We start from the raw sequence: 25,813 nt of genomic DNA, 5'->3' as shown, positions 1-25,813 counted from the left end.
CGTGCCCTAATTTGTTAAACACACGCTTTATACCTGTTGAATGCATGAACTCACGAGTGAATGGTGCTGTGATCCTACTCATTACCAAGCCAGCCAACACCAAGGCCCTCCTGAGCGTGTGCGTCCCATCTGGAAGTTTAGGACGTGCAGGACAAGGGTTCCTCCCGGTCCAGCTGGGATTTCCACTCCCTAGCATCTTTGGTAGACAGCTCCAGAGACACTCAGAAACACCCAAGGAATGGCCTTCAGGAAACAGGTGTGTGGTTATCTCTTAATGCCCATTTCTGAGTCATGCAAACAGGGGCCTCCTTGTGATTCATGCAGTCTCATGTTAGTAGATACCGATTTTGACGCCTTTAGAGTAACAAAACAATTTCAAAAAGGGCTTTTATCCCCTGAAAATCACAGCTCTTTCTACGCTCCAGCGTTGGCCTCTGCACACCACACTCCAGGAAACTAGAGCAGATGACATAATCAGTAATTTCACAACCTGCCAGTTTCCCTGGTGTCTGTAAGAGCTTCAGACTCACATTGTTGATGGCGCAAAGCCACTAGCATTTTACAAGAAACAAATGTGCCTAGGTAGGAGGTTTGGGTTTTTCTCAACAATATTGAACCTGAGTTGGGACAATGGAGGTTGAATCAGAGCCAGAGCCAGACAGTGCAAGCCATCTGGCCCACAGAGGACGTGTGACTCTTCCTCTTCCCACTCTTCCAACCATCCGATGTCAACAGGCAGAAGGGAGCCAGGATGGACTGTGCGGTGTCCCCCTTCCGGGTCCCCGCTCAAGGGCGGAGCACTCTCCTGTGTGATCTTTCCCTTTATTTGAGTTCACCTGGGGACAAATTAATTCCAGAGAGAAAAGCCCAACCACGAGCCTGCTGCCAGCTACCTGGGATCCAGTGCAGAGACAGGAGGGCACCACCAGAAAGCTCCCTGCAGGGGACCCTGCGGGAGGAGGGCTGGGTCTGGATGCCAATATCCTCGGGGTACTGAAGAAAGCCTTGTCCAGACAAACCACAGCTGCCCCGGGAAAGTCATCAATGCTTCTTGCCTGCTGCCACCTGCCTCAAATGGGTTATGATGTCATGAGAAAGAGGCCATTCACGAAGCACCTGGCACTCCAGAGGGTAGTATCCACCAAGCCCCAAGGGCAGCCAGCTCGCCCCATCAGACATGCAAATCAGCCTCTTTATGCAAAGGAGATGCAGCAGAGCCCCCTGGAGTCGGCCTGTCTGTGCCAGAGTCCCAGCTCCGTCTCTCTCCAGCTATCCTGCCTTGACCCTGCCAAGTTCTGGTTTCCTCACCAGATCATAATGGGACAAACCTCACTGGGCTGATGTGAGGTTAAACACGGTCATAAAAGTCAAGGAATGAGCGCGGCATCTGTGAGTAGAGGCGCTCTGTAAGGCTGGTGCCCACTGCTGTTACAGCCATGCCAGTGTTTTTGTAGAGGACAGAGAAAGACTGTGAGCTTATTATTTACTTCTGCAAAGACCAGAAAAAGCCTAACATCACCACAACCTGGCAAAGACAAGGAAGCAAGCTATAGACAAATCTTGCTCATGACTCTAGGTATGAATATACAAAATAAAATATTAGCAGATTGGACACAGCGACATAAAGAGTGCTACACAGTGACCAAGTACGGGGCCTTTTACAATGTAAGACATCTTATTAAGAAGTCAAGAGAGAAGCTAGGTGAGCAGCGGAGCCTATCAATATTTTAACAAATGAACTGTAATTGATAAAAAGCTTTAGATTTAACTGAACTGGATAAAACCTCATTCAGAATAGTTTTGTAGAACAAAGACTTATAGAGTAGACTTGTATTGAGTTTTATTATAAAGATAACTCCAGCTGGGTGGGCGTGGTGGCGCAGGCTTGTAATCCCTGCGCTTGGGAGGCGGAGACAGGAGGATCGTGCAGGTTCGAAGCCAGCTGCGCTGGCTTAAGAGACCCTGTTTAAAAAAAAAAATCTCTATATATAAAAATGGGTCTGGGAGTATAGCCCGGAGGTAGAAAGGTTTCCAGGAAGCCCAGTACCACCAAAAATAAATAAATAAATAAATAAATAAAACTCCAAACAGAGTCATTAGAGGGAAAAGATTGTGGCCATGCATGTGCACACACACACACACACACACACACACACACACACACACACACACATTGAAACACACCGTTTGCAGAATTTTTCCCATAATGAATCAAGCCAACTTATAAAAACGGGAGCCCGGAAGCCAGGTGTGGTGGTACATGCCCGTGGTCCCAGGACTTGGGAGGCTAGAACAAGAGGATTGTAGGTTCATGGCTAACCCCAGCAAATTACCAAGGCCCTCTGCAACTTAGGGAGACCCTCTTTCAATACGTAAATGAATAAATGAGCGAATGAATAGGGCTGGGGCATTCTACCTCTAAACTGCGTCTCTAATCTCTAGTCTACCTTCTGATGTGAGACCTCAATGCATTAATAAAAGTCTAAAGAAATAAATAACTGAGTTGAGTATCAGGCACATTTCTAGTAGAAGTGACCTTTTATTCAAGCACACAAACTCCTCAGATAAGACTCGCCAGTAGACTAAAAGCATGCCTGCCATGCACGCCATCAGCATATGCAATAAGATATCAGCACTACACAAGAATGCTCCAGGGCGGCCCAGCCCTCAGTGCAGGACTGCTGGGAGTCAGTGCAGAAAGACCTCAGCCGCCACCCCTCGGGCAGAACTCTAGGCTGCTTGTTCTATGGACCCAGAGTCCTCCAGGGGCAAGAGCTCCAGCCGCCCACGGTGGTACCTGGCCTGACAACCTGGCCTTTTCCTCTGCTCTCTTTTCTCTCTCTTACTTCCTATTCTGCCTTCAGCTCCCAGACAAACTCCTACACTCAGGGTTTACTTCTGGGGAAACCTAACCAAAACATCGGTAATCCTTGGTCTTCTTTTAAAGAACTTATTGCACAACTGGGCATGATGGTGCATGCCCGTAATCCCAGTAAATTGGGAGGCTGAGACAGGAGGATCACGGGTTCAAGGACAGCCTCTGCAACATAGCAAGACACAGAAAACTGGAGAGACCTTGTTTTTTGTTTGTTTGTTTTTGGTGGTACTGGGGTTCCTGGAAAACCTTCTACCTCCTGGCTATACTCCCAGACCTATTTTATATATTTTTTAAAATTTGGAAACAGAACCTGCGCGATCCTCCTGTCTTGGCCTCCCAAGCACGGGGATTACAAGCGAGCACTACCACGCCCGGCTGGAGAGACCTTGTTTTAAAATAAAAATAAACAAAAAGGGCTAGGGTGTAGCTAGGAGGCAGAATGCCCTTGGGTTCAATCACCAGTGTGAAAGAAAGAAGAAAGAAGTAAAAGAAAAAGGAAGAAAGGAAGGAATGAAGGAAAGGACAGAGGGAAGAAAGGAAGAAAGGATGCATGGACAGATGGACAGACGGATGGACTGATTAAAGAACCTATAGCAGAGATGACTGTTGAGACCAAGGGACCATCGCTCACGCCCCAGTTCTATCATGGGCCTGCAAACCCAGGGCCACTGCAGAAACCCATGTGGCCAAAGGACCACTCCGTTGAAGAGACACTGGCTTCAGACGAGGAGGGGTGCAGGGCGTCGAGACCCTGGCCCATTGCCTACCTCCCCAGGGAGGCACAGACACAGGCCTGCCCTTCAGCCATGAATTTCAGCACCCAAAGACTTAGCTGGCTCTTCGAGCCTCGTCCTGTACACCAAGACGCGGTTACCAGGTGGGAGAGGCATTTCTCCATTTCTCAGATTCCTAGCATTTCCCCTTTTTAAGGAGACAAAAAAATTATCACGCTGCTCCAAGCCACCACTTTGCTTCGAAAGAACATTGAGATTAAAAAACTAACAGTGCAATATACAACTTTATGAAAACGGAGAGAGGAATCACAGAGAACAGAGGAAGAAAGAAACACCCACTACCTACCTGTATATCTACCACCATACACAGTCACTGTGCAATCCATAAATACTGAGATCCCACGGCAGCCCAGGCATTGTGTCGCTCCTGGGTGCCATCCGCGGGTAGAGAGCTATTCCAGCTGCATGGATCTTACATCTAGTTGGAGGAGCAGGACCTTTAGCAATAAGCAGATATTACGCCAAAGGGCACTGAGTTCTATGAAAAGAAGCCGAAAAAAGGCAGTGAAGTGGGGTATTTGGAGAGGTGGGGTGTTTCTAATCAGGTGACGTTTGAGTGGGTCGTGTGAATATCTAAGGCAGGAGCCAGCACCAAGGTCTGGAGCAGACATAAGTGCGGCGTGTTGTAAGGAAGAGTAAGAAGGCCACCGCGGCTCCAGAGAAGGAGGGGGAGGGATAGATGGGATCAGAGAGGCAGCCATGGTGTTAGGTTCTGTAGTGCCTTCTGGGTACAGCCAAGAACTGAGATTTGTAATCCGATGAGAAGCCACTGGAGAGTTATGAGCGAAGGTGTATAAGGGGGGGGGCAGGGAGGCCAACTATGAGGAGGCCGCTGTCGAGCAGTCGTGCTGTGAGAGCGGATGACGACGAGGCTGGGCTGGAAGCCGCGGCGCTAGGGGACAGGCTGGGCTACGGGCACAGTCAAACCCAGGCGATAGGCTAGTTGTGGATTAGACGTGGGGCGCGGGTAAAGAAAAGAAGGGAGTCGAGAAGAATGGTGCTGTGGTTTCCTACCTGTGGGACAGGTTTCATGGGGGTTAGGACCCCATTTTGGACATCCCAAATGTGAGGAACCTGGCAGGCATGAAGTACAAGATGCTGAACATGCATCTGGTACCTGAGGCTGGGTAGAGCTCAGGGTGAGCTCAGGCCTGGGGACCTGGAAGTTGACAGCCTATCGGAACTGTAAAGACCAGATTAGTTTACCAAGGAATGGGTGTAGTCAGAAGGGAAGGGTAACAAGGTCTGCCCCCTGGCACTCTCCAGGAGATTGGGAAGGTGAGGAGAATCCAATAAGGAAGCAGAGAAGGATCGGCCTGTGAGGGAGGGGACGTAAAGAATGGAGGACGAAACCGTCTTTAGAAGAATGGAATGCCAGTCGGGCGTGGTGACACTTGTGATCCCAGCATTCAGGAGGCTTAGGCTGGAGGATCGCGGTTTGCGGACAGCCTCAGCTACTTGGTGAGACCCTTTGCAAACTCAGTGGGATCCTATTTCAAAATAAAGAATAAAGCCGGGTGTGGTGGCGCACACTTGTAATCCCCGCACTTGGGAGGCGGAGACAGGAGGATCGCGCAGGTTCCAAGCCAGCCGCGCTGGTTTAAGAGACCTTGTTTCCAAATTTAAAAAAGTATAAAAATAGGTCTTGGAGTGTATCCTGAGGTAGAAGGGTTTCCAGGAACCCCAGTACCACCAAATAAATAAATAAATAAATAAATAAATAAATAAATAAATAAAAATAAATAATAGGGCTGGGGGTGTCGCTTGGAGGTAGAATGCCCCTTGGTTCCAGCTCAGTACTGCCAAAAAAAAAAAAAAAGAGTAATACAAAAGATGTGATCAGGGATTTTATAAACTTAGAAATGCATTAAAATTGAGTAAAATAATATAGTTTTGCTGTATCCACCATATTAACAGACATATCATGTTTAGACTCAGGGTGATAACAACTAACTGCTGGGCTCACGGTTCAGGTCTAGACTCTACACGGTAAGAAGGAAAATGCCAAACCAGAGACAATAGCAAAGGGATCAATAAACAGACCAGTGACAGCGGGGCTAGAAATGATGTAGACCAAATGACCAGGACAGGGCACTGAATCTTGACCTTTCTTCTATGAACTGGCCGTAGTATGAAATTCTAGTGCTTCTGCTGGATCCAAACTCAAATACAGTCACATTGATAGAGTGGCTTCATCAGCCAGGCGTGGTGGCACGTGCTTGTAACCCCAGCATCTTAGAATTACAAACTCAAAATTAAAATCTCAGGAGGATCGGCGGCTAACAGTCAGCTTTTCTGTTACATGCAGCCCAACACACTCCTAACATATATTTAAAAACTCACTTGCTCAAGAGAACAAGACAGGCTCACTAGTTACACTCGGGTGCCTGAGTAAGACTGACGCCACAGCCGTCACGGAGCGCAGGACCTATGGAAGGCTTGCGCTCTCTCTATGCTGGCTTCAAAGTGCTGAAACCACAGTCTCTGTTAAAATCCCACGAGTGTCTACGCATGCCAATTCTCCAGGTGAGATACTGGCAGAAATACCCTGTATGTACTGACACTGAGACTCAAGTCACACAAGACTCAAGAATTCACAGGCCTGTGTGGCTATGCTTATAATAAATACACCTTTCAGAAACATGGAAACCAGTTGGCACAACATCTGCCATAACAATTTCGGTGTCTTACTCCATCCACTGGGGCCCTCGAGGTGACTACCCTCGGGCTGCCGGTTGCATCTGCTTGCAAGATCCGGGAGCCTGGGTCACCTCTGGAGACCTGCCTCTGGTTATTGGTGTCGCCCTCTGGGGGGTAGAAATTACCAGGGACTTTTACTTGTCTCTCATTAGCCCTTAACCAATGCCTGAGAGAAGAAACCCCCAGCTTCCTGACCCGGAGTGGAACAGAGTCCCCTTTGCAGGATCAAGCTGCAGCTGCACTCTGAGGGCTTTTGCCTAAGATAGGGCCCTGCTCCGTCCTGTCCCTCTGGGAACGCAGCCTTCACACACCTCTTGCACGAGAGTCCTCAGCCCAACCTCTGCTCCTCAGAACAGCCCAAGACATCCAAGTTCTTCTTGATTTCTTTAACAGTTGTTTTTTATTTACCTTAACTTCATAGTCTGCCCTTCATGGTGTTCTTTTTAAAAGGTGTTAGGCTGCTTCATGAAAACATATGGAAATCCCCCTTAAAAAAGAGGAAATTATAAAATTGCTGTTTTGCAGTTACTCGGGGTGGGGGGGAAATGCAAGGTTTAACATACACATTTTAAACCCCATTCAAAGATGTGTGCAAGTCGCATGGTTTCGGGAAATGTTTCTAATTGATCGTGGCTGCGGTTCCAGCTCTGTTGACATTTCTAAAGCGAAACGCAGCCTTGCTTTCAAACGTGGTGAATACACAGACCGGGCTTTTCATCCACGTGGAAACCGAGCCGGGCCGCGGAGCACTGAGGCCGCTCTGTGATCTGAGATGGACATCTGGGTCTCTCCACGACTTCCTCGCTGCGGATTCCACAGGAAGGGCCAGCACTTCCACTCGGGTACTTTCCCTCTGGGCCAGGAAAAACCACTCGCACAAGGCCCCACATAAAAACCAGGTGAGCAATGAGCAGTTACACACTGGATCCTTGGGGTCCCTGCTCTCTGCACCTTGTCCTCTTTAGGACACAGGCTAGGGGCCGCACAAGCAACCTAAACACTGAGGGGTCCCTAGGGAGAGTAGGATTTACCCCAGGAACCCAGAGGACACCAGTAATGGCAGATCAGAACCTGCTGCCTGTGCCGGAGGGCCGCTGGGCCCAGGGCCAGGCGAGGGGCTCCTGCCTGGCACTCTGTGTGCAGGAAGTTCAAGGTAAAGTCACAGAGGACTTGGGGCACTGGATTAAAGACAGGAAAGGGGCGGAAAGAACTTATTAATTTCTGAGTATCACTACCCGCCCTCAGGGCTCCCTTACATGTGCAAGCCGCAAGTTCATTCATCATCCGAATGGCTGGGCCAACGTGACTAGTCACATCTAAGAGCTGTATTCTCCTGGAGGCTACTATTAACTTGACGAGAGGCACACGGGAGAAAGCCCAACACAGTGGCCAACAGTTCCTGCCTGCCAAGGGGGCGGCAAGGCTGTTTGTAATCTGTTGACACAGGGAAGGATCGGGTGTGTGTCTGCCTGAGGCCCCTCTGACTGGCACTGCTGGGTTTCCTGTTCCGCCTCCAGACTCTGTGCACAGGCACGGATGTCTGTGTGCAGCCCTCTGTCTCGGTATGGGCCAGGTGCGCGCTCAAATACAAGGGTGTGTAAGCACAGAAGAGTGTGAGCCCTCCCTCCTCTATCCAGATTAGAAAGCAGATCCGGTTTTATCGCTTGGCGCCATCTTGAGTGGTTTGTCTTGAAAGTGAGAAGAGGCTCCAGAGAGGAAGGAAACACCCTTGCTGCGGAGAAGGTAGGGCCGACCTGGAAGACTCCTCTACAAGAAAAACAAACTCAGAAGCCCCGATGCCTCTCGGCGAGAGAACTAAGCCACGGAAGCTGACCTGCTGCTCCTCCCTCCCCCAGCCCGACCTCGAGCCCAGTTACATTTGGAACGTAAACCCCGCACTCCCCGGGGATGGGAGACATGAGCTTCCTCCCGCGCCGCCATGCTCCCCGTGCTAGGCCCCCAAAGAGATGCGAGGACCCAGGGCCCAGCCCCTCGCCCATCCCGACAAATACGATGATACTGTAACTCCTAGGCCAACATCAATGACCACTAGCCAACTCACACTGAGCGCAAATCCATCTCTACGGAGTTTGGAAGTGCTTGGAAAGCTATATATAAAACGAACACCAAAAACAAAAAGCATGGTCAGTGGCACTTCTCCAGACCAAATCTGCAGTCACCCCCCGCCCTCCCAGGCAAACCCACCACTGAGCTGTGCCTTCCCACCTCCCTGACCCGGTCACTCTGCTCCTTTTCCTTTCCTTTTCTTTTCTTTTCTTTTCTTTCTTTCCTTTTTTTTTTTTTTTAATAAAATCCCTGCCGGGCGTGGTGGGCACGCTTGTCATCCCCGCGCTTGGGAGGCAGAGACAGGAGGATCACGCGGGTTCAAAGCCAGCCGCGCGCGCTGGCTTAGGAGACCCTGCTTCCAAATAAAAATATAAAATAGGCCTGGCAGTGTAGCCCGGAGGTAGAAGGGCTTCCAGGAACCGCAGTACCAAAAACAGAAAACAAAAAACCCTGGGGATTGAACCCAGGGGTATTTTACCTCCAAGCTGCAATCCTAGTCCTTTTCATCTTTTAGTCTGAAACAGGGTCTCGCTCAGGTGTTCAAGGGCTCACCAAGATACTGAGGCTGGCCTTGAACCTGCGATCCTCCTGTCTCAGCCTCCCGTGTACTGGGATTCTAACCGTGCACCACCACATCTGGCTTCAGGTTCTTGACTCCTGCTATGCTCTGCATCAGGCATAAGCACCACACTGCATATCGCTGGCCAGAGGAAGCCTCAAAGCTCAAAAATGCAAGTACAGTTTCTACTGAATGAGCATCGCCAGGGTGAAACTGAAGATCACAAGCTGGACCACTTATACCTTCTGGGTAAATGAACGGTCTTCACAGTATGTGACTGGGTGTGGTGGGGACCAGGAGCCTACGTGGTGGTAGGTATTCATCACATAGAGTAGCTGTGTGTAGCCTCCTTCAACCCCCAGCACAATCCTACTTTATAGAGAATGAAGCCAAATAGGGCTGGGTGTGTAGGTCAGACGTAGAATGCTCCAGGGCTCAAGCCCCAGTAAAACAAAACAAAAACCTCCCATGGTGGTACATTTGGGGTGATCTCTCTATTGCCCTCCCTCACGCCCGAAGCTCCCAAGCCCCAATCTATGTGGCTAGTTTCTGTGCTGGATAAGGCTGCAGACACTAAAGAAGTTCAACCAGAAATACAGTTCCACGTGACGGCCCGCCGGGCAAGAGCAGAGACCCAGAACACGTGGGAAATAGCCCGGCTGGAGGTCTCAGGCTGGTGCCCCGCAGGCTGGATGTGGTTCGGGGACATGTTTTGTTTGGCTCCTACGATATTCAGAAAACATTTTAATTAGCTGCCAGAGTCATGAGCTTTCACAGAAAAATGTGGATTTCTAGTTGCTGTTGGTTTTTTTTCCCCCCAAAAAACCCAGAGAGCCTGGCAGCTGCCAGTCCTCGCTCCCACCTGTGACCCCAGGAGCTGCTGTACACCTGGCCCCTCGTGTTTGCAGTCCTTACCTCCTTCTGCCGCCCTCCCCTCCGGCCCTCTTCACCTGTCCACGCACCTGCCTTGGCCCACTGTTGCAGACCGAGGCACATCGCTAGTTCTCGCTGAGGCCCTATCAGGACAGCTTGCGACTCCCAGGAGTCCAGAGAGCGACGGGTGCTGGCAGGTGCTGGCGAGCCCAGACACAGGCCCTGCGCTCCCCCAAAGCTCCTCCCACTTCACCCACAGCTCCCAGAACTTGATGTACTCGCTCCGTAGGTGGGGGCAGAAGTCCTGGGAATGGTCGTCCAGGAGACCTCTACACCTGACTCTTGGGGAGTGGTGTGAAAATCCCAGGCTCCTTTGCCCCTGGGGCATGTGTCCTATCCTATGTGCAGTGTGGCCCTGCAGGCTTAACCCCTTGCCCACTGTGGCCCCCCGTTTAACCACCTCCTTTCCCCTTGCCAACTGCTCATCTGTAACCCCTCTCTACCTCCTGGCCTTGTTTCCTGTGTCTCCCAAGTAAACCCTTTGCCCTTAGCCCATTGTCTCCAGGTGGATGCTCCAGAAAAATTTGCTTTTATTCTCTATTTATGACCTGTTTACAAGCCAGCTTTCCCTTTTTTTTTTTTTTTTTTTTTTAACTGGGGGCCGAACTCAGGGATATTCTACCTCTGAGTGATACCCCAGCCCTATTTTTTTTTATTACTCTTTATTATTAAACAGGTTCTCATTGAGTTGCAAAGGGCCTCGCTAAGTAGCTGAGGCTGTCCGCGAACCGCGATCCTCCTGTCTCAGCCCCCCGAATGCTGGGATTGCAGGCGTGCACCACCATGCCCGGCTCCCTCTGTGTCCTGAGCTATGCTTTTTCTTTGGTTATTCTGGGGGCCATGTTGCTCCTGTGGGGTCTGTGCACTGTTAAGCAGGGTGAGCTCTTGGTTCCCCCTAACCTGCTAGATGCCACTGCAATCTTGCCCTGAGCAGATGAGGCCATTAATATCCCAAGTTGTTTGCCCTGCAGGGTAGATTTTTCATGGGAGAGGATTTTCACTTCTTTCCCACCCCTTCACCTGCTGGCCATCTTGTTCACCTGCTTTTCTGGTGGGTCTCACCCCCATAGATCTGCACGATGTCCCATGGCCTGCCACCACACTCACGCTAGTACTCACCGCCTCCTCAAGGGCCCTGACACCACGTCAACTTTCTGCTAAATGGAAACTGAAGGTTTTCAATGCCACTAAAGGCTTTGCAGGTTGCTGGATCACAGGCGGGTGCCACTGCGCCTGGCTCTATTGTTGGAATTTTCTAGAGCTTGCATGTGCTAGAGACAGTGACTGTACCATCTCAGTGACACAAAGCCATGGGGGGGGGCTCCCACAAGAGAAACGGCATGGGAGGCAACCGAAGATACAGGCGCTTCTCCACGATATCTACGGCTGCTTCTCTGGCTGTACTAACATACTTTCCAAGTCCAAAAAGAAAAAACTCTAATAATTCCAAGTAATGTTCCTTATAAAAGGAATCATCTCTGTAGAGTCATAGCACTGCCCAAGCTTTGAGGAAAACCATTGAGTGCCCTGGGGAGGGGCAGGGGTCTGTACCTTACCTTCTGCCACATGTTGATGAAGAAGAGCTCCCGGGACACGTTGAAGGACACGTTGGCGTCATAGGCGTCGTCCCCGAGGTTGGTGATGGAGATGTTTAGGGAGATATTCTTCACTGCCCCCAAGGCTAAATAGGGGGTTTTATCATCGATACTGCAATGAAAAATAAACAAAAATTAATATTCTGAAGCTTACGGCAATATAATGTAAGGCTTCGGGGGATAGCCGAGGGCTGGGATCAGAATGACAAGTCCCAGAAGCCACATGGGTGATCAGTTAGTACCTGATTCAGTCAGGATTCTCACTGCTATAATCCAAACACCTGGCAACCACAGCTTAAAAGAAAGATTTATTTGCTCACAGTTTTAGAGATTTCAGGGGTTCAGTCCATGTCAGGCCAGGTTACATTAACAGAGCTCAGGGTGTTCTGCCTTTTTTCCCCTTCCCCATTCTCTTTACAATAAACTTCCCGCTCACCTTTCTGCTGTCAGTCATTGAGTGTCATGCTTTGCACAAGGACCTCAGAAAGAAAAATGTCCATTTCATTAGGGGATATTCTATATCTAATCCTAACGGCACCCATGGACCCCAGCCCCCTCATCTAACACACAGGGCTCTGCTCTGCACACCTCGCTACACTCCTATGTGACACACAGGAAATTGTGGACATCAAGCTTAGAGAACTATAAGGCATTTACTACCCTATAAATAAAATCTAATCATTCCGCTAGCCGTGAGCCTCTACCACATTCCTGTCCCTCCCTTCCGTGCTAGGGGACAGCAGCAAACAAAACAAAAAGCACGGACAGAAAGCAGCAGACATAAATATCCAACTGGAGAGAATGCAGAGGGGCCGGGGGGATGCAAAGTGGGCTGCAGCTTGAAATGAAGGTTGGGGAATTCTCTGGGATGGCTCTCAGTGGAAACCTAGTAGAAGAAAGAAAGCAACGCTTGCAGAATCGGGGACCCAGCAAAGGAAAAGTGCCTGAGGTGGGTGTGTGCCTGGCACATTTGAGGAACAGAAAGGAGGCTGGTGTGGCTGGGGCGGAGTGACCGAGGAGGGTGTGGAAGGGAACAAGCTTAGAAGATCTAAAAGGGCAGCAGATCCAGCAGGGCCTTGCAGCCACCATCAAGACCTTGGTTCCCCTGTGAGTGAGACCGGGGCCCTCCAGGCTGTGAGCCCAGGAGTCTTGTGACTTGTTCCCATGCTGAGAGGCGGCTCACCCAGGGCCGGAGCAAGTGAGAGCTCAGACCAGGGTGGAGAGCTGAGGGAGTGAGAAGAGGCCCCGCTCCAAGCTGGGCATCATGGCGCACGCCTGTAATCCCAGTACCTGGGAGGCTAAGACAGGAGGGACGTGGGTTTGAAGCCAGCCTCAGCAACTTAGCAAGATCCTGTTTCCAAATAAAAAATAAAATAGGGCTGGGGATGTAGCTCAGAGGTAGAATGCCCCTGGGCTCAAGCTCCAGTGTTAAAAATAAATAAATTAATTTAAATAAATAAATGAATGAATAAAAGTCGTGCTTTTGATGTGTTTCAAAGGTTGTGCCAACAGACTTTCCTCCTGGACTGGATGCTGGATGAGGAGTCCTAGAGAAAAAGAAGCCAGGTGTGTGGTACCAAGGCTTTTGGATTCAACAACTAGGAAGAAGAGTTGAGTGGCGGTGACATGCACACACACAGCACTTGGTGCGGGCTATGCATTCTGAGGGTCGCACAAGGAGATGCTCTCAGAGGATCCAGGGACTCTTTGAGAGCATCTGAAGGGGCTGCAGCAGGCTGGGTACCCAGGGGTGGCATCCTGAGCTAAGCCTTGCCTCCCTGGTTTCCTGCCCGAGTGGCTCCCACAGCCTCCTAGCCTCTGCACTGAGCGACCTTATATCTTTCCAATACATTCCTTTTCTGCTTAGATGAACCAGCATCTGTTTTTGTTGTTTGCAGCTATTAGTACAGCTAATCCAGCATGAAAGAGAAGAGGACCCTTCAAACTCTCAATAGGCTCCGATGATTCTTTGAAATACAAATTTTGGGTGGTGGGGGAGGAGGACTTGTCATTCTCCATCCATGGAAAGAGGACCTCGCTCTCCTGCACGCCTGGCATGTCAACAAGAATAACATGTGCAGGGAGAAATCTGGATGGGCCTGCTGTGGACGCAAGAGCTCGGAGGAGCCAAGCAAGATGTGAAAAATTAACTCGGAGAAGAGTTTCGAATTCTTGAACAGCCTCCAGTAAATTAAGACCCTGACCTCCCGCTATTGTGGCAATTATTTATTATTGTTGGCCATCTTCGTTTTAAACAATTGATGGGTTATTTTGGTCCTTCTGTTTGCTTTTTGTAAGATTAAAAGAGTAATCGTCAGTTACTCTCCTTGAGTTATGAGAGCCAGCCAGCCTAGGTTTATCTGGGGAAGGAATTACACACTTTACACACACACACACACACACACACACACACACACACACACACACACACTGTTGGTCACCTCAGAGTGACCACTGTTTCCAGGACTTACTAAGTGGATAGATAATCCTGATGAGCAAGAGGCCGCCTGCTCATCTCAGTGTTATTATTCAATCAACCAACCACGTTCTATCATGTGCAAATGTCCAAGGCTTGGGTCAGGAGCATCTAAACCTCTGCCAAAACTTGGGCCTCTGTCCCTTAATCACGCAGCAAGTTCATTCCTTGGGCTTTCACAGTCTAGAGATTCATAGCTCTGTGATTAAAGGAAGCCGGGCCACTTCAAGGGCAGAACACAAACCCAGACTTTTGGGGAAGAAGCCTCAAGCTTGTTTTTACTGCTTCTCCAAAGTCAGGAGTCTATGACCAAAACACTACATCTCTCCTTCCAAATTTATTCTTAGAAATGAAATAAAAAATGTAATTTGCCAGCATGGGACTGGGTGCTGCCAGACATGTCGGCCTTCTGAAACCTGACTGTGGAAGGTTTTGAAGCGACTCCCACTTTCAGAGAGGAGGAGATGATGGGCTGAGGGGCGGTGTGGATGAGAACCCTGTGCCTCCTACGCCTTGGTGGCCCACCTTCCCTTGTTTCTACGGCTCAAACTAACATGACAAAACAGTATACTGTCTTTATAAAACTTTTTCAGCTACAATGAGGTTAGAGATGAAACTGAGTCCGCCTTCTCAGCATGTAAAATACTTAGATATTGGGAGGTGTTGTCTATAAAAGCTTACTGAGGCACTTATTTTTTCTTCTTGACCATTTTCCTTGAAATTGGAAGAGGCATTCAGGATGTCTTTAGCGGTGTTCTTGGGCGATCTCCTTTCTTGCTACTTTACTGACAAGTGGCAAAGCTTTCCAATGTCTACAGTTTGACGCCTCAAACACGAGCAAACCACAAACTCCATCAGTCCTCTCACGTCTCCCTAAGAGGGCTGTGAGCACAAAGTCCCAAATACACTGACTGTAACATGACTAATTAAGGGACAGGTGCTATGAGAGCCACAGGCAGCGAGTAGGGACTGTCGGGCGTCTCCTGGACGTGTGTTGGTGAGTGAGCTGCTCAGGAAACTGACCACGGAGTTGTTCAAAATTGCGAAAGAAACAAGGGCAGGGAAAGGTGCCAGAGAAACCCCAGGGGAAGAGAGCGAAGGAGTCGAAAAGCAGCGTTAAGAAGCTTGCAGAGGCAAGAATTGCCACATCTGAAAAGACGAGGAGTGTAAGGGTAGGCAGGGAAACAGGAAGTACATTCCAGGAAGAGAGAAAAATAAACATGAGCTGGGAGGGATGGAGGTGAGTCAGAAATAACATGAAAAGGGGCAGGAAAAGAGCGCTCTTGGAAGTGAAATGAGTGGGCGGCAGGGAGAATGTGCAGAGTCCTTTGAGTACAGGTTCCCTTGAGCCTTCCATGTTTCGGGTGGATCTTTTAGGCCAGTGATTTGTTGTTGTTGTTGTTGTTATACTGGGAATTGAACCCAGGGGCACTCTACCTCCAAGGTACAGCCCCAGCCCTATTTAATTTTTTTTTTTTTTAAACAGGAGCTTGCCAGGTTGATGAGAGTCTCACGATTTGCTTGAGGCTTGGACTTGCGATGCTCCTGTCTCAGTCTCACAAGTACTAGGATTACAGATATACACCACCACAGCTGGCTTTAGGCCAGTGAATTTAACCAAGGTGCCCTGAGTCACCACTGCAAGGCACACTGCAAGCCATTAATCACTAATAATAATGTACCAACACGAGATGTAGTGCATTATCTGTTTGTCCCTGGGGTCTTATCTCTATGGCCTGTACAAACTGTACTGCCATCTACCAACATTCCCATCTCTTTTCAAGAGAGGGTTGTTGTTGTTTTTTTCCCTGTAAGCCAGGAAAGGGCTCCCTTGGGTATATGGTAGGAGAACCCTGATGTCTATGTTCTAGATCTGTGCTGTTAGATAGCAGCTAGCTCCCTTGTGTATATGGTAAGACAATTCTGACATCTGTGTTCTAGATTTGTGCTGTTAAATGTGATAGCTGCTAGTTACATGTAACATTTAAACACTTAAAACATAGTTGGTCTAGGCAGGTGCAGGGACATATGCCTTTAATTCCAGCTACTAGGGAGGCTTAGGCAGGAGGATCACAAGTTTGAGGCCACTATGGACAGATTAGTGAGACCTTATCTCAAAATAAAAGAATAAAAAAGGGCTGGGTTAGGAGGCTGAGACAGGAGGATTGGCAGGTTTAAGGCAAGACTCAGAAACTAAGGAAGGCACTTGGTAATTTAGTGAGACCTTGTTTCAAAAAAAAAATAAATAGGGCTGAGGGTAGAGCTCAGAAGTACAATGGTCCGGGTTCAATTCCTAATACCCCCCCCAAAATGTTGGGGGGACTGAGGATGTTGCTCAGTGTTGGAAGAGCACTTGGCTGGCATAGAAGAGGCCCTGGGTTCCATCCCCAGTACTAAAAAAACAATTGTAGCTGGTCTAAATGAAGAATAAAATACATACCAGATTTTATTTATTTATTTTTTTTTTGGTGGTACTAAGGATGGAACTCAGGGGCTTTTCTACCTTCAGGCTATACTCTCAGACCTATTTTATACTTTATTTGGAAACAGAGTCTTACTAAGTTGCTGAGAGCCTCATTAAGTAGCTGAAGCTGGCTTCGAACCTGTGTGATCCTCCAGTCTCAGCCTTCCAATCCAAGCACTAGGATTACAAGTGTGCGCCACCACGCCTGATTTGCATATCAGATTTTAAAGATGACATACACATACACAAAAGGATATAAAAATCTCAAAATTGTTTTAAAATTGATAATATGTATATGCACATACATACATACATACATACATTTGTGGTACTGGGGATGGAACCCAAGGACATTCTACCTCTGAGATACATATACCCCCAGCCCTATTTTTTATTTTTTATTTGGAAACAGTGTCTCACTAAGTTGCAGAGGGCATTATTAAGCAGCAGAGGCTGGCTGTGAACCGTAATCCTTCTGTCTCAGCCTCTATAATTATTTTTTGATATATTGAATTAAATGAAATTTGTTTCACCAGTTTCAGTTGAGTTTTTCAATGTGTCTACAAGAAAATTTAAAATTGCCTATGTAACTCACACTCTATTTTTATTGGGTAGGATTGCTTTGGACTCTGTAAATTGCACATCTTGTAACTGAATGATACAGTTCGGTTGATTCGTGATAAATCTTCAATGATACATTTGTGTTCACATTACTAATACTACCTGTGGACTAGAAGTATAGGGAAGATAAAGTAAATTTGGGTAAAAATAAAGTTGAGTAATTAGAAAATTCAGACTGAGGGCTGGGCATGTAGCTCAGCAGTAGAGCCCTTGCCTAGCACGTACAAGGCTCTACGTTTGATCCTCAGCACTGGGGAAAAAAAAACCAGGAAAGCTAAATGGGTACTATTCAGGTCCTAAAAATCACTTGCTTGTAAAATGTTTTAGAGAATATTGTGCAAAAAAATGAAAGAAAGAAAGAAAGAAAGAAAGAAAGAAAGAAAGAAAGAGAAGTGTACCACAGCTGTGCTTTGCTTTCCCAAAGTAATTGTGAGTTTCACCAGGATCTGATGTCTAAGGTTAAACGCCAGGAAAGTGGACCTCACCTGTTACCGGGGGCATGGCGGGGCCCAGGAGGGAGCGTGTGGGTGTAGAGAACAGGAATGCCTTATCCCGGGCTCCCCCAGCAGCAGACCTTGAGACAGGTGTGAGAGCGAGTCCTCCCGCCTGGGAGCTGGCCCCACAAAACTCCAGTACGGAAGCTGGAAATGCGACACAGATGGACAGGCAGCCGATCAGGGCTATGACATCAGCCCAGACACCTCTCGGCACCAAGAACTTAATCTTGCTGGGAGCTCTGAGAAATGTGCAGAACACTGGTTGAGGGCTGTTGTGGGCAGCACGGGTGGCCATCTACTCCCAGTTGTCTGCTACCAGGTTGGCAGAGCTGACAAAGAGATGCCATTCCTGGTAGCTGACCCAGGAAGGTAAGGTAAGATAGGCTGGAAAGGACGTGGATAGCACTTACAGTGTCTGCTACGGGGTCAATTTTCTGGACCCATCATTGGTAGGAGATCCCATCAGTTAATCCTGATACTTTTGAAAAAGAGGGGCCTGGGTTCCCTCTAGAAGGGGCCCAAGGATCTGGATAAAGCCCACACCACTCTCATGGTCTACAAGTAACTGTCAGAAGGATACGTCCCATGCATCTTGGGCGCCACAGTTTTAATTCCTACTGAGGCTTTGGGTTCACTCTGTCCTCACTATCCCGCCAGATGTGGGTGTGAGTGACACCCCTCACCACGGCTGACCACCAGTGAGCTGCATCCGGGAGCTATACTAGTTATCTATGGATGCTCATGCTATGTGGATTGACCATTGCCCCTGCTCTCGTGAGCCTTCAGAATAAGATGCCCAAGACAGCAACCTTGCTGACCCTGCACGGTATATATTTTTGTGCTTCCTCAGTGCAATTCACTCCAGGGAAACTGGTTAGGTACCAAATGGAGAGACAAAGATGGCAGCAAGAACAAGTTTCTGAATTTATCTGCAGAGAACTCTGTTTCCCAGCCTAGGAAGCCGTAGATTCCTCCCAGACCCGATAGGGTTGGCACCATTTGGTCCCAGGATGCGGCTGGCTATTTACTTCTCTGCTTCTGCTCACCTCTGAGGGCTGAGCGCTCCTCCAGCCAAGTCAGCTGCTGCATTTGAGGGCTACTCCACAGCCCCCTGGATTCTGTACAGAAGCACTTCCAAAGAGTCAGTACCTCTTTATAGAGCATTAGTGATCTATGCCAAACAGCGTAAAAACCCACTTTCTAAACCACAACATTTCTACGTCTACATCAAAGCTGCCAGCATCAGCCTTTAGTGGTTACTTACCAGGGCAAATCCCTCGTCAAATACTACTGTACACAGAGTGTTGTGAGGCTAGGCTCTGTCTTGGGAAGGAAACAATAAAAACGGTCCCCATACTAGAGGTAGGAAAATATACCCGTTTTTATGGGCATGAAACAGGAGATCAAAGTTTAGAGACTAGTGGACTTTCAACGCTATAAAGGACCCCAGAGTCAATGACAAACTGGCTTCCTCTCCACTTTGCAACTGAATACAGTGAAGACTAAATAAAGTTAACACATTGGTGCCCAGCAGTGGTACCATTACAGAGTGGCAGTCAGTGCCAGGACTCAAACTCACCTTGAGAGTCAGAGTCCAGAAAGGAAAACAGATCAGCAGCTAGCTCGCTGGAATGGATTAAAATGGGAATGAGGCATAAAGGCATAAGAAGAGCTGGAAAAGTCAAAGAGGGGAGAGGAGGAAAGCACAGCTTAAAAGCAACATATGTAGGTAGGGCTGGGGCAACAGAGAAAAGAGGAGGAGGACGGGAGGTGGGCGTTCCAAAGGGAGATGGGGCCATTGCTGGGATGCTGCTGGAAGTCTGTTGGGCTGGGAAGAAAAGCCTGACTCTCCACCTCCTTCCTCCAGTCTCCCCACTGGCTGAATGGAACAGGAAGCTTGTGGGCAAGGGAGTCTGGGAAATGTAGTTTTCTGCAGTCAGCGCCTTGCGAGCCAGGTGGGGAAGAGATCTAAGCATCATGTGTTCAGATTCTCAGTCCATTGCTTGCATTTTATACTAGTTGAAGAAATTTGTGGCTGTACAGCTTATTATGGCCATTTCTATGTGGTGGGGCTCTGGACAAAGAAAACTTGAAGGTTGGCAAGGGGCTACAGTGGTGTCAGTTCTCATGGAATATTCTAGCATCAGTTCTGCAATTTCTCTTTCTCACAGGGGTGGGAAACTTTGTGCCTTGATGTTCCATTTTAGCCGTGGCTGCCTGTGGAGTCCTGTGGGTTTTGTGAAGATAACAAGCTGCTGAAAACCCAAACGTTTCATCGCTATACAAATCATTACCGCTTCCCGACGGCACATGCCTATAATCTGAGTGCTTGGGAGGTGGAGACAGGGGGATCACAGGTTCGAAGCCAGCCTCAGCAACTCAGCAAGGCCTTCAGCAACCTAGCCAGAACCTGTTTCCAAATAAAAAATAAAAAACACTGAGAGTGTAGCTTAGAGATAGAATGCCCCATTGGGAAAAAAAAAATCTAAACAACAACGATCTACGTTAATTATTTTCTGCTTTTGTTTGAGATCTGTAACTTTTTTTTAATTTTTTTTTTGGTGGTGGTGGTGGTGGTACTGAGGTTCCTGGAAACCCTTCTACCTCCAGGCTACACTCCCAGACCAATTTTATACTTTTTTATTTGGAAACAGGGTCTCTTAAGCCAGTGAGGCTAGCTTCAAACCTGCGTAATCCTCCTGTCTCCACCTCCCAAGCGCGGGGATTACAAGTGTGTGCCACCACACCTGGCAGTACAGTCTTTTTCTATGACTGTTCTACATTATTACTGTTAAACTCTTACCGTGCTTAATATAAATTAAACTTTATCATCGGTATGTACATATAGAAAAAAACAGTACATATGACTTAGTTCTATTCTTAGTTCTAGGTGTCCCTGTTAGTCTTGGAACATATTTCCACAGAATATAAAAGAACTACTATAGCTTTAATATTAACACTGTTTATATCCTTAAATATCACATAAATCAATAACACTATCATTAAACAGAACATGCTACGAAGCCAGGCATGGTAGCACACACCTGTAATCCCAGTACATGGAAGATTGAGACAGGAGGATTTTGGTTCAAGGCCAACCTCAGCTACTTAGTGAGGCCCTCTGCAACTTACTAAGACCCTATTTCAAAATAAAAAATAAAAAATGGGGCTGGGGGTATAGTTTGGAGGTAGAATGCCTCTGGGTTCTAGCTTCGGTACTAGGGGGGAAAAAAACAGAATACGCTACACACACACACACACACACACACACACACACACACACACATTCTAACTTTCTCCAGCAGCAAGTTGTCATGCCAATAGAGTTTGAGATGTACTGTACATCCCACCGTATTACACAAATCTCATCCAATCATGTAAAATAGCCCTATGTGGTACTTAGCTCCAGCTAGAGAGATCTGATGGTTCCTCTATAAGGCACCTCAATTAAAATTTACATTGAGTCATGGAAATGATTCCTGGGTTTGAATTTCTGCTTGAAACCCCTCTTCTATGGAGGCAGGAACACCTCTGTCTCCCTCATAAGCAGCTCCACCTGGGCTGGTGTTATGCTCAAAAAACTGAGAGCAGCCGGGCGTGGTGGCGCACGCTTGTAATCCCAGCATTCGGGAGGCTAGGATCGCAGGTTCGCGGCCAGCCTTAGCTAACTTAGTGAGGCCCTTTGCAACTCAATGAGACCGTTTCAAAATAAAGAATAAAAAAATAGGGCTGGGGATCTAACTTGGAGGTAGAATGGCCATAGGTTCCACCCTCACTACTGCAAAAAAAAAAAAAAAAAAAAAAAAAAAAGGAAAGAAAGAAAGAAAAGAAAAAAGAAAAAAACGGGAGCCGGGCGTGGTGGTGCACACTTGTAATCCCAGCTGAGACCGGAGGATCGCGGTTCTCGGACAGCCTCAGCTACTTAGTGAGGCCCTCTGCAACTCAGTGAGACCTGGTTTCAAAATAAAGAATAAAAAATTGGGCAGGAGGTGTAGCTTGGAGGTCAAATGCCTCTGGGTTCCATCCCCAGAACCGCAAAAAAAAAAAAAAAAAAAAGAAAAAACAGAGAGCAAAATACATTTGCAAAGACAATGTGAGTCATAACAGTGGTTTCCCTAGCAACATTCAGGTAACTGAGGTAAATTAGGGTTACTTTAAAACTACCATACCTGTGACCCTGCTGACTTCGGACCTAACTCCGGCTCATTTACTAAGTCACATAAAGGAACAACCAGTACCTGCTTCAAAGGCCGCCTTCGGTCTCACAAGGCCCCTCCCTGGCCCTTCAAGGAGCTCCGGCTCCCTCCTCCTGTTCTAACTGAGTAACTGTGAAACGCAATGGTGGTTCCCAGCTAACGGGAACTGAAATCCTCACCACCCTTTCCTTCAGGAGTCGTTTCCTGACTCACTACATCTCAGGACATCTGGAACAGATCAGGTCCGCAGAGTAAGAACTGGATTAAAGACAAAGAGTGCTGGGGACGGCCGGGGCAGGCGTTCCCAGGATCCAGGGGCTGCTCAGAGGTCTGGAGTCAGAAGGCAGGGTGGCGGGTGGTGAGGCCTGGCTTGGCTTGAGGCTGGCACTCTGCCGCGGCCTGCCACACGTGTGCTGCCCGGGCTCCTGGCCACACTCAACGTGCAGGAAGCCAAATCGCCTTCGAGAGGCTGACAGCCAGATGGCGAGGGGACCACACTGGGAGGAACACGCCTCGACAGGTAGCTCTGGGTGACCATTACCTTTCCCAGCTCCTAACTCCGTGGGTACAGGCAAAAATACAGCAAGATAACTAGCTTACCTGGGCCCTGCATCCTTGCCCCTGCCAAACAAGGTGGCTGCAGGGGAGAGGCAAAGAAGCCCTCTCCAGCCAGGTCTCAGATTCTGTGTGTCCCCTTGCGTGGAAACAGGCATGTGCTTCCCAGACGCAGCCTCTCAGCCTCACACCCCATCCACATGCACCGTGACACCAGCTTTCACTGCTTTGGGCCCAAACAGCTGATTTCTTAAATTGACCAAAGCTTTGACGGAGCTCCCTGAGTCTTTAATAAATAGAACCAGGGCCGGGTGTGGTGGCGCACACTTATAATCCCCACGCTTGGGAGGCAGAGACAGGAGGATCACACAGGTTCTAAGCCAGCAACGCTGGCTTAAGAGACCGTTTCTAAATAAAAATATAAAATAGGTCTGGGAGTATAGCCCGGAGGTAGAAGGGTTTCCAGGAATCCCAGTACCACCAAAAATAAATAAAATAAAACCAGGGACAAAAGTTCTTTTCTTAATCTGTGCTATTTTACCATCGTTGGGAACACACAGTCAAGGGAACACTTCTTCCAGAGGCTTCTAAGCTTTGTCCTACATTTCTGAAAAACAAATCCAGATGGTGGCACACACCTATAATACCAGGGCTTGGGATGCTGAGACAGGAGGATAGCAGGTTTGAGGCTAGCCTCAGCAATTTAGCGAGATTGACAGGAACTTAGCAAGACCCTGTTTCAAAAAACAAAATAAAACACAGTTCAGGTCTAGCTCAAAGGTAGAAAGGCTTAGTGGGACTCTCAGCCACTTAGCGAGATTCTGTTTCAAAATACAAAACAGCCGGGCGCGGTGGCGCACGCTTGTAATCCCCGTGCTTGGGAGGCGGAGACAGGAGGATCACGCAGGTTCGAAGCCAGCCGCGCTGGCTTAGGAGACCCTGTTTCTAAATAAAAATATAAAATAGGTCTGTGAGTGTAGCCTGGAGGTAGAAGGGTTCCATCCCCAGTAACCACCAAAATTAAAAATTAAAAATTAAAATAAAACGCGTCTCAGGTCTAGCTCAGAGGTAGAATGGCTCTGTGTTCAATCCTCGCTACAAAAGCAAAGCAGTGAAAATTGACCTCCACTTTTTGATGAAGTCCTAGTTCTGGATACTGCAATGAAAACATTTCGTCTATGATTAATAAATAAAGATGCGGCGGGTCCGTTGGCGCACAGATACACGCAGAAATCCATTATAGGTGGTATGGATGCCTTTATTCCTGGAGAGTCGGCCGCGGGGGCTAGTGGGGGAGAGCAGGCCTCTCTGTCTCTATCGGGATTCTCTTAAATCGAGGGGCGTGGTCTCCTCTGGGAATCACAGGGCTCCGCCTCCTAGCTTCCGGCCCCGCCCCCTGTGGGGCAGCGGCTCAAACCTTTCAGTCTACTCCAGTAAGTGGAAGGAAACTTTTGCTTCTCTCACATCTTCCTCCAGAGTCAAGGAGAACGCCTAGACCTCCGAGTCTTAACCTGTTTTTGTGTTGCTGCGTACCATTGGTTGCGTGGGGAAGCAATAGGGACCCCTTCGCAGAATTATGCTTTTAAAGTAAGCTTATAAATGCACAAAATGACAAGTAGGGTTACGAAGAAATTAAGTATGCAAAAACAGTAATAATTACATTAAGCCAAGGTATAGTCTAGCGATACGCACTCTTTTGCGAAATAACATTTAAAATGCAAATCTGGTGGTGGATTTAATAATTACCATAAAATTTATGTGTGTGGGGGGGGTACTGGGATTGAACCCAGGAGTGTTCTACCTCTGAGCTATGTCCCCAGCCTTATTCTATTGTTTTTTATTTAGAAACAGGGTCCCCTAAGTTGCTGAGGTCTTCTTGACTTGCTAAGGCTGGCCTTGAATTTGTGATCTTCCTGACTCAGCCTCTGGGGTACTGGGATGACAGGCATGCGCCACCACACCCAGCTAAAAGAGAGATGAATTTTAACGATATTTTGAAATATTTGCAATACTGTAACTTGATCTCAAAACATCTATAACTTCTACTTCGGACAGTGCCATGGGCCATGCTAATATCACTGCGGTAGACTGCCCACATTCACAAACGACTAAAGGCAAACTTCCAGTTGGACATTATTCATTTAAAAATAGAAATGGGACTTGTCTTCTAGCTTAGTTCCCAGATTTTATGAATTCCATGCACAGGTCACCGAGGGGACATGGACCCCGGGTGAGGAGCCCCTGCCCTGTGGGAAGGTGAGTAGGGGCTGACTTCACGGTGGGAGGGGAGGCTGTGCTGGGGGCACTCAGTCTTGGACACCAGGAGGAAGGGTAGGAATGTCTTTTATGAAAGGCATCTGATAAAACATCAGTCACTGAGGTAGATTTCCTTGGCTTCAATTCTGCCATCCCAGGACCGATGGTGAGCCTTCTAACTGGACCCTGGGCAGAGACACATACAAGAGCCCTCTTTCTCCTCCTCCCCATCCTTTTTATGGTACTGGGCATTCGACCTCTGAGCCACACCTCCAGCCCTATTTTATTTATTTATTATTTATTTTTTGCAGTACTGGGGATTGAGCCCAGAGACATTCTACCTTCAAATTACACCTATAGCCCTATTTTTTTTATTCTTTATTTTGAAACAGGGTCCCACTGAGTTGCAAAGGGCTTCTCCAAGTAGCTGAGGCTGTCCGAGAATTGCGATCCTCTTGTCTCAGCCTCCCAAATGCTGGGATTACGAACGTATGCCACCATGCCTGGCTCTTTATTTTTATTTTGAAACAGGTCTAATTAGGTTGATGACAGTCTCAACACTTGCTGAAGCTGGCCTCAAACCTGTGATCCTCCTGTGTCAGCCTCCCCAGTACCTGGATTACAGCTGTGTGCCACCAAGCCTTCTGCATCTCAAACCTGAGGGCTGAGGTGGCCTCCAGGGAGGGCGGGGACCCTTAAGATCTGGCCAGAGGCCACCCGAGACCTGGAACTGACGGAATAGTACGAAAGTAATGGCATGACACTGTGGACCCTAAAGAACAAGGCCCCTAACCTTAGTCACCCCGCCTCCTAGCCAAGGACTTGACCAAATAATGACTTACCAATCAGACACTGACAAAACTCTCCAAACCCTATAACCTGCCAGCCAACAGGCGACACGACTGCTCTTATACCCCTACCCCACTCCTTGCCCTGGAAAAAGCCCCGAGTCTTTAAGAAAATGGACTTCTGATTCTGACAGTTCTCTTCCGGGTCACTTGAACCCTGCTAGGCTTTTACCCCCAATAAAGCCTGCTCCTAGGAGCTGTATTCCTTTGTCTCTATTTTCTCACAGAGGGTGCAGCCTCCTGGGCCAGCAGCTCTCAGGAGACAGGTGATTCTCTAAAGCAGAGGCGGGGCAGCTGTGGACAGTGAGCCAAGGTCACGACAGCAGGGACCAGCACCTCCGCCTCCGCCCAGCTTGTCCTGTCTGCATCCAGAC

At 48.2% G+C, this 25,813-nt stretch overlaps 1 protein-coding gene across 1 annotated transcript in view; it reads right to left on the bottom strand.

Annotated features, from left to right (window-relative positions):
- Positions 1-25,813, bottom strand: part of ITGA9 (integrin subunit alpha 9) — a gene marked incomplete at both ends in the record, with an annotated part of 279,709 nt that overhangs the window by 77,307 nt on the left and 176,589 nt on the right. Inside the window, one exon of the mRNA XM_080715880.1 lies at positions 11,488-11,638. Within this exon, the coding sequence (XP_080572006.1) occupies positions 11,488-11,638 (151 nt within the window). The remainder of the gene's footprint in view (positions 1-11,487; positions 11,639-25,813) is intronic.

The sequence above is a fragment of the Muscardinus avellanarius genome, assembly GCF_963383645.1.
Source record: "Muscardinus avellanarius genome assembly, chromosome: 18".
Lineage (NCBI taxonomy): Eukaryota > Metazoa > Chordata > Mammalia > Rodentia > Gliridae > Muscardinus > Muscardinus avellanarius.
Note: the sequence above shows the minus strand (reverse complement) of the source record. Positions and strands in the feature narration are given on the sequence as shown.